Raw genomic sequence first — 10583 nt, 5'->3', positions numbered from 1 at the left:
GATTGACTCCTAAGAGAAAAGACCATAAGAACTGGAGGGAGATGGATGCCAGAGGCTGCACCGGAGTGGGAGGGGTGCTGGCCACAGATTTGGAAAGTGGAGAGGCCAGAATGGAACGACCTGTGCCAGGGATGGGGCGGGAGGAGGGTGGGAGGAAGCGGAGGAAGCGGCGAGGAGGCCTTCTAGAACGGGCTCTTCAGGCCCAAAGCGCTCAGCCTGTCTCCCAGGTGAGGGGAGAGCAGTCCCCTCCACATCCCGCTGGCCAACAGAAGCACATTCCAGGTTAGTAGGAACAGCGTCTTTAATGGGCTCCGCCTCCCACGCCGGCTAAGCCACCCCCCTTGCCTGCAGCCTTGGCCTCTTCCACAGAGGGGTGCAGGGCGCAGGCAGGGTCCCTGCGAAGCAGGGCCAACGCCCCGAGCAGCGAAGCGGCGCCGTCTCCCGCACGGAGCTTTTGACCACTCAGAAAATAGTGGGGCAGAGTCCCGGCCTCGAGCACCCGGCACATCTCATCCAGCAGCCCAAGGCAGCAGGCGCCCGCATTCTCGGCTCGCGCCAGATAGAGCGCGGGCAGCCGCTCACACGCCCCGTAGAGCAACGTCCACAGGAGGTAGTGCGCCGCGACCCTCGTCCTGGCCACCAGAGGGCGCGGTAGCGCCTGGGCCGTCGCGTGCGCTTGCAGCAAGGGAATGGGTATGCGCATCTTGAGCGCCAGCTCTTGGCGGGCGAAGCAGAACTGCCAGCCAGAGCCGTCCGGCTCGCTCTGTGGTGCCGCCGCCGCCGCCGCCGCCGCCGCGCACCAGGTAGAAGGAAGACGACTCTGAGGCCAGCGGGCAGGCCCACTAGTGGCTCCGAGCCCCCTGGGGACATCCGGCCACAGACACCACGGGGATCAAGTCGAAAATCAGGAGGCGGCGCCGGGGCCCGGGCATAACCAGGATGATGGTGGTGAGCCCCGCGTGGCAGGCTGCGTGGACCAAGCGCGGGGCACCCGGAACCGGAAACGGGGACTCAGCGACCGCAGCCAGCGAAACAAAGAACCAGGCAGCTACCTGGGCGAGGCACAATATGGGCCATGCCTCCGAAGCCTCCAACGGCTGTGGCACTGGGCTAACGTCGGTTGCTTTGGTGACGTCACCATTCGTTTTTTTCAGTGGTGAGGGAAAGTCAACATCGGTTACGTCTTGTTGAGGCAACCCTGGCACTGAAACATTACTAGGTGAGTTTTCCAAAGACTCGTGTGCCTCAGGCTCAGTGACGTGTAGCTGGTCCACGGAGATTTGTGGATCCTTGGGAGTTTCTTTGCTTCGGGCTGGGTGGATCGAATCACGTCCTCCTGGGACTGGGGGTCCTAGGCAATCCTGCCCTGCCTCCCGGACCAAGGTTCCACGTAGCTGCTCTGGGAGGAAGAGCCATGTGTAACAGGATCCCACGTCTGGTTGCAGCTCCTGCCCATCTAGAGAAAGCACGGGCACCAGGAGTGTGAAGCTGGCGTCGTAGTGAGGTCCCCGAACATAGGGACCTAGAGGCGCAGGCCCCAGATCCAGGGAACCCTCGCGAAGCCCACAACGAAGCAGCAGGAGCTCTGCCTGAGGAGGAAAGCGAGGGTCCCGGCGGTGAACGAGACCTAAGGAAAGAGAAGGGATCGTAATGTCGTGATCCAGAGCCGGGGCGGGGTGAGGCGGAGCTGGGAGCTGCAAGTTCCCGAAGGCTGGGAGGGTTACTTACCAAGCAAAGAGAAAACAAAGTCCTTGGCCTGGAAGAGATCTGGTCCTGGCTTGGGACCTTCACTCCAGCTCGCCTGCACACCCAGCTCCTGGATCAGCAGGGTTAGTTCTTGCAGCTGCGCCCCAGAGCAGAAGTCGATGTCCGTGAGCGGCCGGGCTGGTGCTGGGGGTGGTGGGCCCCACCAGGGAGCACTCCCCCAGACCGTGGAAGCCATATGGCTCTGTCGTTTGGGGGCTAGGAAATACACAGACGGGAGGAAACCCAGACGGGCCGTACCTTTTGCTGCGGAAAACTGACCCCAGTTCTTTCCTCTTGCAGAGGCCAAGAGGGTTCCCAAGACACAGTCCGCCAATGGGTCTGCAGGCGAAGGGCCCTAAATTTAGTCTTGAAAGAGAACAAATAGATACCTCTTCCGTCCTTGCCCTTTTCTCATATGCTGGTCCCTGCTCCCATGGAACGGTTCACCTGACTCAGCCGGTAGAAAGTAGCTGTTTGGCCCCTCCTAACGAATGCGATAGCCTCCTTTGCTGCACCTTGTCTATGTCCCCCTTACCTCTTTTTCAGAAGAGGCTAGTGGTTTGCAGCTTCCCTCTTAGGGTTAGCTACAAAGGTTGGGAAGAGAATGGATAGGAAGATTCCACAGGTAACTTCTTCCTGCTGCCTGTAAGGCCACGCCCTGAAATTATAACCGCGCCCCTTTCTGGAGACGGTCGGGGTGGTTCCCGACCAGCCCGGCCTCCAGTTAGAGTTCAGTCACTCCTTTCGCTCTGCAGAGATCTCGCGGCAATCCTGGGAGTTGTAGTTTGTCTTCAAAGCTACCAGGGCGTTGGGGCCACGCCCCCACATCCTTTCCTGTTCCGTTGAAGTAGTGCCTGATGGAAGTTGTAGTTTCTATGGAGGTAAGCTATTCTGTGTCTTTATGATAAACTATTCTGTGTCTTTATGATAAACTATTCTGTGTATTTACAAGGCCAGGTGAACCGCACAAACACTCCTTGGGGTTAGAACACAGGCCTAATAGGATGGATCTGAATAGCAAACTATACTGAGGGACATACACTAGGGCATGCGGAGAAATAAGGGACTCTATATCTCACTTGGGAGTAGAGGAGCCCTGGTCATTTAAATCTAGAAGGGTTCTTGCATGCAATTATAACTTCACTTTAGAGATGAGACCGCAAGGCAAGAAAGGTTGCACATGACTTGTCCAAGTTCAGAGCTCAGCCAGAGAGCTGTTGGAAATGGGCTCTCCAGCTGGGACATATCTCCTTGGAATCGGTGGTGGTAACGTTAGACAAGAACACACCGATAGTGTGCATGTAGTGACCCAGGGATGGACATCTGACTCAGGGAAGGGACATGTTAGGGTTGCCCACCTCAGACACACAAATGGTGGCAGGGAAAACACTTTGGAATCTCGCAGCTTATCTGTGTATACAGAAGAGTTATCAGGACTGAAAATCAAGTCCAGAGGAAACACCAGCTGGGCTAGGGCAGGGCCATGAAAAATTATCAGTGGAAGGAAATGGCTTTCAGCGACCAGTGCTATCATGGACACAGCTTAAGTCCAGGATGAAACTAGGAGCCAGAATAATAGGACAGAAAGATAGGACACCAGAGACACACTCACAGATTAGACCAATGCACACTGGACCAGAAATTCTTACATGCCTTTTTCCCAGGGGTCTGTCTCCACAGTGAACTAGGCCTAAGTCCATGGGCAAGAAAATTAAGTGGAGACACCTCGAAAAATTTAGAGGCCTATGAAGGAGGGGACCCTCAGAATCCAGGGCTCAAGTTGGGGAGCCTAAAACACAAGGTTTCCTAGTCACTGACAAAGAGAGGTCTTCTCCCTCAGTAACCAAGAGCCCCAAACACAGCCCAGAACGGGGGAGGCAAGTTTCCATACATCTGGTCGTGACCCAAGAGACCAGATGAGGAAAGAAGCCTGGGCTCTTTCTCACAGTCTGGGGAAATCAGGCACTGGGTGTCCATCCCCACATCTTACCTCCTCCCCAGAGGATGGCTTCTGAGCCACCCTAAAAAGAGCTAAGTTCTCTGGGCTCTGGGGGAGCTTTAAGATGCTGGGGGTGGGTGACAGGGAAAGGAAAATTGCTCTAAACTCTAAAGCACTGCTCTCCAATAGCATTTTCCATGATGATGCAAATGTTCTAAATCTGTGCCGTCCAGTGCAGTAGCCGCTAGGTCCATGTGCCTACTGAGCCCTTAGAAGGTCATGGCACTGAGGAACAGAATTTTTTTTTTTTTTTTTTTGGCCAAACCATGAAGCTTGTGGGGTCTGAGTTCCCTGACCAGGGATTGAACCCCAGCCACAGCAGTGAAAGCGCCAGGTCCCAACACCTGGACCACCAGGGAACAGAATTGGATGCCAGGGAAATTCCGTTCCCTGAGGAAGAGAATTTATAATTTATAACTTAATTTTTAACAGAATTAATTTTCCTTAATTTTAACTAATTTACATTCTAATAGGCATTTGGCTAGTGGCTACTGTAATTGACAATGCAGCTCTAGGGCCTTGGGGATAACGGATTTAGCTAGACAACAATGGAGGGAAAGCAGGGATAATTTATGTCCTCATCAGGCCCTGTGGGATGGGGCTGGGGTGGATGTCCTCAAGCAACCACAGAACTCTTCTCTTGTCTCTTTACTCCTCATGCATATCTGTCCCCTCTTTTTCTAAGTTGCTCATCACACACTGATATCCCCACTCCTTGATGGCCTCCGGTGGGTTGTTGGATGTCTCTCAGTGAAGGCACCTGGGAGACAGAGTTTCGCACTTGTCCCTGCCTGCTCTGAACTGTCTCTGGTGGGCGCCAAAGACCACATGCCCTAGCCGGGTGCCTGACCCAGGACAGTAGGGCTTCCAGCTGGTTTTGGGAGGCGTAGACATCTGGCAATAGTTCTGCAGGCTGGAGGAACTGTATCCATTGGGTGGTACACCCAGTCTTGGCTGCCTGCTCGCCGGGTGGATGATTGCAGCTCAATCAGTACAGGTACCTCTGAGAAGGTTTGCAGGTCATTGTAGGCCACCTGAGCCTTGGGAGAGCAGGAGTTCTGACTGGGTGGGACAGAAGTCCATGGTGTGTGCTGCCCAGCACCCTCCTTTTGAGGAACTGCCTCATATATAAATGACTTTTGGGTCTGATGTGGGCCCAAAACTTGGACAGAGTCAGTTCCTAGATGGTTCTTGTGGAGGCCAGGGTTTGGGATAAGGCATGAGTTGTTATGGAGGCCTGATCTCTTGGTTAAGCGAGAGTCTTGAGTAAGGGCTGGACACTTATGGGGGCCAGGATCTCGATTAATTCTTGAGTACTTGTGGAAGTTAGGGTCATGGGTATGTTCTGAGCTCCTGTAATTTCCAGCATCTTGGGTAAGGCCACATCTCCTTTTGACTTCAGTGGCTTGGGTAAGGCCTGGATACTTATGGAGGTCAGAATCTTGAGTAAGGCCTTGGCTCCTGCAGACTCCAGAATCTTGGGTAAGACCTGGATTCTTGTAGTCTCCTGAGTCTCGGGTAAGGCTTGAGCCCTTATGGAGGCGAGGGGTTTCCACAAGGCCTGGGCTCTTCAGATTCCTGGCAAAGGCGTGAGCTCTTGTTGACTCCAGAGTCTTGGGCAAGGTGTGGACGCTTCTCTGGCCCAGAATCTTGGGTAAAGTCTGGACTCCTAGACACTCCTGAATCTTGGGCATTACCTGTACTCTTGTCACATCCAGAATGTTGAGAAGGGTGTGGGCTATTATGGAAGCCAGTTTTTTGGGAGAGCTCTTGACTTTTATACAGTACAGTCTCTTGCTTTCGTTCTAGATTCCTATAGACTCCAGAATCATGCATAAAGCCTGAGCTCCCCTGAATGTCAGAGTTTGGAGAAATGCTGTGTTCTTGTGGAGACCAGAGGGCTGGGTGAGATATGGGCGTTTAAAGAAACGTCTATCTCTAGTAGAACCTAAGCTCTTCTGGGTGCTAGAATCTTGGGTAATGACTGGATTCTTCTGAAAGTCAGAGTCGTGGGAAAGGCTTGGATTCTTGCAGAGGTAAGGGTCTTGGGTAAGGCCTGGAAGCTTGTGGAGGCCTGGATCTTGAGCAAGGCCCGGGTTCTTGGGGAGGCCTGGGTCTCGGGCAAGGCCTGAGTTCTTGTGGAGGCAGTCCTGGGATCATTGCTGGGGTTCATTGCTGGGGTCTGTGAAAGTGGTACCTGTTGAACCTCAAGTCATTTTGTTTGCACAATGAACATCTCAACAGATATAGAGGAATATAGACCTCACCTTCCATACCAGATGGGTTCCTGGAATGTGAGCAGATGGGCCTTTTATGAATCACCCTGCTTCTCTGTTCATTTTCACTTGACTAACGTTATCGATCATTTTAAGCTGATTCCATCAAGTGGGTCTATATTGAGCACCTGCTGTGTGTTTGGAGTCTTGACGGAAAATGCCCGCTAGCTGTTTCTCTTTCTTTCTCTCTTTTTTTTTCTTTTTGGCCATGCAGTGTGGTTTGCAGGATCTTAGTTCCCCGACCAGGGATTGAACTGGGGCCGTCAGCAATGAAAGCGTGTAGTCCTAATCACTGGACATCCCGGGAATTCCCTGTGGCTGTGTGGGCCCTGGCACCCCCCCACACCACCACAAACCACCTCCTCTCTTCTTTTTATTCTTCTTCCAGTCACCTCTTTGTCAGGGAATGGTATACCCAGGCCTTTCCCATCCCCCCAGCCGTGCTGGATCCAGAGACCGGGGGGGGGTAACAGTGGGAGAGGGCCTCCACCTCCCTGGTCAGCTCCCACAGCTGCCGCCTCACGTCTCTGGCATTATAGGCTTTGCGCCCTGAGGAGTGGCGCCGAGGGATGTCTGCGACGTGGGCTGGGCCCAGGATGGGTGGCTGGGCTGGCGGGCACTGCTCCTGTTCTGCTTGGGGCACCCCCCAACCGTTCCTGTGGCTCAGGGCCTGAGGGCTGTGGGGCGGGGGTTCACAGGGTACGCGTAGGCCTGTAGGCCCAGCTCTGACTGCCTCTCTTTTGAGCGGCCTTCCCTCTACAGTTTGCTGGAAGCGGATGGTCTGGGTAGGTGGCTCCACGGCATCCTGGGCCCAGGGAGTCCAGAACCCCTGGGTGGACTGAAAGCCTTCCCAGTCCTTGGGGCAATTCCAGTTGTGGGGGCAGATTGTTGTGTGCTGACGTGGGGGCTTCTCGTCATCGCTGTCAGTTGTCAGGGGCCCAGGCTATGGGGCAGTGGGCGCGGCGTGCTGAAGAGTCTCGACGGCGATAGCGGCGAGTGGGTGGGGGGGACACGATCATTTTCACAGGGTCCATGGTGCACCGAAGGCAGACTGCAGGGGCGCTCTGCTTCGGGGGCTGGGTCTGCTTCCCAGGTGAGCATAACTTAGAAGCTTCTGTGGATCGGGGACAGGTGAGAGGCTGGTGGGGAGCCTGGCTCCTCCAGGGATGGAGAGGCAGGTTGCAGGAAGAGAAGCTGCATAGTTATGGTGTCTGAGCAGGGAGAGCGCGAGGGGAAGGGGTCCACTTAAGGTCAGGGCTAGAACACCTGGTTTCTGCCTTTCCTATTCCCCAACCTCCCCATCCTCCACTTACCTTTCTCACAAATAACACGAAACGCTTGGTGTAAGAAGCCATGGAGTCTGCGCCAGAGCTAGGTGGGGGAGGACACAGTGACTGAGTGGCCGTGGCCATGGGGGTCCCTAGGGCCCCAACCTACTGTGCCCACAGTACTACCAGCCGCCTTCCTGTCCCAGAGGCTCCTGGGGGTAAGCGGGTCACAACGATGTGGGGCTCTCCCTCACAATGTGCCAAGAGGGAGAGTCCTGGGCCTGTGTTTGACCCTCCAGCCTGGGCCAGGGCTTAGCAGAGGCCAAACACTTCACCTTGCATGTCTCTCCTGTAGCCAGCCACCTGCACCAGCCCATAGGCCCTCTGGCCTGTTTGGTGTCTGTCCCCATCAGCCCCTGCCTGGTCCTCTACACCAGGCTCTGACCTCTGCACAAACACTGGTCCTGATCTTAACTCCCTGAACAACCCCATTACCAATGACCACCTCACCCCAGCACTCACTCCCCCTTTCTCTCTGACCTCAGAGCTGTTCACTGGAAAGGGCTGTGGGCTCGGACCCCCTCCTCCTCCCTCACTGGCAGAGTCACTTCTCCAGGGTTTGTCTCTTCAGAGCCCCACCCCTACCTCCCAACATAACAGCAGGCAAAACCAACAGTTAAACTTTTATATTTACAATATTCCATCCTGGAGTCCCTGCGCCGTGACAAAGTCATGATGCAATCAAAGGCAGGACTGCAAAGCAGCACTGTGCCAGGACGGTGGACTACATCTCTATTGATTTGTTTGGTTGTGTTAAGCTTATCTATGGAAACAGCACAAGGGGGATTTGCGCCCAGGGTTAGGAAAATAAGAAAAACTACTACCCCCCCCCCACTATTGTTATTACAAAATGGAAAGTACCTATTTCAGCCCCAGGAAACTGCGAACACAATACACAAATGGAAATATAAGGATGTTCCTATGGAAAACACCCCCAATTGAACAACAGTGGCCCTACGAAGGGGCTGTTGATGATTTTGCTTTCATATGGGTCCACTATAAAGAAAGGTTAATACTCTGGCAACACTTGCCAGGTGATAAACAGGAGCATAGGAGGTATTGTAAGTGCTACTAGTGGAGTCAGGTACACAGGAACTGTAGGATATATTGTAAATATTTTTAAGGCACTATTCAAAAAACTTGCCCATGCATTTAAGAACAAAAAGTGTCATGAAGAACCTAGGGGTAAGAGAGGAATAAAGACACAGACCTGCTGGAGAACGGACTTGAGGATATGGGGAGAGGGAAGGGTGAGCTGTGACACAGCAAGAGAGAGGCAGGGACATATATACACTACCAAACGTAAGGTAGATGGCTAGTGGGAAGCAGCCGCATAGCACAGGGAGATCAGCTCGGTGCTTTGTGACCGCCTGGAAGGGTGGGAGGGAGGGAGACGCAAGAGGGAAGAGATATGGGAACATATGTATATGTATAACTGATTCACTTTGTTATAAAGCAGAAACTAACACACCATTGTAAAGCAATTATACCCCAATAAAGATGTTAAAAAAAAAAAACTTGCCCATGCAGAAAGAACACGAAGATTGCACTTCTGTATTAAAGACCTTACATAATAGCTTGGCTTAACTATTAGAAAATAACCTGCAACTAATGAGAACTTGGGGGATTATCTTGTTAGTACATCTAGAAACTGCGGACATTTTCAGAAAACTGACAAAAATATTTTGAGGTTAGAACATGTTGAGATGTTTTGATTTTGTACATGATGATGAAACCTGCCTATATATAAATACCTGCTCTGAAAAATAAATTTGTGCTTGACGTGCTGACATCTACAAAGGGTGTCAGGTCTTGTTTCCTTCGCTGACGCCGTCCATCCCTCAGGTTTACCTGGACTCGTTGGAGCTGGACTCCGACAATTTACAATATTCTCTTCATCTTTTGCCAGGTTTAAAAATGTGTACAGAGCCGCGAAGGGTTGGGGTGGGGACAGGGGATTGTCAAGGAATTGTTCTGGGGACAGGGGCTGGGCATTGGAGTCCATGGCTGAATCATGGGGTCCCCCAGCCCCCCTCCCATGCCCCAGTTTGGGGGGCATCTGTCTACAGGGTTCAGGGCCCAGGTCCCTAGAATTTAGAAGGCAGGGCTGTTTGGAAAGGAGCTAGATCAGGCAGGGGAAGGGGTGGGAAAAGAACTAAGTTTCCATGGGTGGAGGTGGGGGCAGAAGGGACAGTCAGGAGGCAAAGTTCTGGGGAGCCAAGACCAGGGATTTGGGGGTCAGTGGAAGACAGCACTCCACCCCCTATTCAAATTTGGCACCAATGAACCCACAAAATGCCAGCAGACGAGGATTGGCTCCTTCTCGGCTGGTGTCCCTTGAAACCCTTCCCGACATTGTTCCCTTCCCCAGAGGCCCAAACCGTTCTCTTTGGGCAGTCACCTTACACACATCCTTTCAAATCAAATTCTTCCTGCTGGTGTCTGCCCAAGGGCTGTCCCCCACTGCCCCCTCCATCTGTTCCTCAGTACAGCTGACCCCGTTCTCTCCCCCAACCTGTCCGGGGAAGTCTTTCTCCCCTGCTCTCCTCCCCTCCCCCCTCCACTGCTCCTTTCCTTCAGCCCTGGGGGCCCAGGGGAGAGGGGGCAGGTCAAAGGAGGGGGTGGGCAGCTGAGGGGAGAAGCTGGCTTGAGACCAGGAAGGGATGTCTTCAGAGGGGGACGGCAAAGGGGGGAGGGAAAACAGGGGCAGAGAGGGAGGGATGAGACATGGCGAGAAGAAGGATGCAGGCGGGACCCCTTTAGCTGCCACCTCCCCCTCTCCTGTATCCTACCTGCCCTGGCCCAGGGCTGAGGAATCCTTGGCAAGTTTTGGGGGGTCTTCGCCCCTCAAACCCACCTCAGCAGTTTGGCACGGATGAGCGACGGTCTGAGGACTGAGGGAAGAAGGGCTGCCCTCAGACCGCGGTGAGGGCTTTGGTCAAACATGCACGGCCTCTGTGGGTGGCAGGTGCCACGCAGCCCCAACCCCACCCCACCCCCCGAACTCTAGGGGAAGGAAGGCAGAGCTTAGGCTCTGTTCATCTCCTCAGGGTTTGTCCCTCCCCCTCAGCTTCTGTCAGTTTGAAGTCCTTTCACACCTGCTGTGTGAGAAGTTAAGTGCTGGGCCTGAGGCCCTAAGGGCGGTGAGGCCCTAAGATGCAGGGAAGTGCTGGAGAGAAAGGGGTCGTCTGCATGGGAAAACGTACATCCACATGCAAGAACATGTTTCCACTC

The 10583-nt window shown here is 53.8% G+C and overlaps 1 protein-coding gene and 1 pseudogene across 1 annotated transcript; both read right to left on the bottom strand.

The window, feature by feature from the left end:
- Nucleotides 1-283: 283 nt before the first annotated feature.
- Nucleotides 284-2476, bottom strand: LOC117309621 (transmembrane protein 102-like). The gene is given in 3 exon segments (XM_033848006.2): nucleotides 284-757; nucleotides 759-1627; nucleotides 1729-2476. Coding segments are annotated over 3 exon segments (1539 nt in total). The 5' UTR covers nucleotides 1943-2476; the 3' UTR covers nucleotides 284-301.
- Nucleotides 2477-6409: 3933 nt separating this feature from the next.
- On the bottom strand, nucleotides 6410-10573 carry LOC117309528 (spermatid maturation protein 1-like; annotated as a pseudogene).
- Nucleotides 10574-10583: the final 10 nt, after the last annotated feature.

This window comes from Tursiops truncatus, chromosome 20 (genome assembly GCF_011762595.2).
Source record: "Tursiops truncatus isolate mTurTru1 chromosome 20, mTurTru1.mat.Y, whole genome shotgun sequence".
NCBI classification, from domain to species: domain Eukaryota; kingdom Metazoa; phylum Chordata; class Mammalia; order Artiodactyla; family Delphinidae; genus Tursiops; species Tursiops truncatus.
The sequence above is the reverse complement of the archived record's forward strand: the minus strand, read 5'-3'. Positions and strand labels throughout refer to the sequence as shown.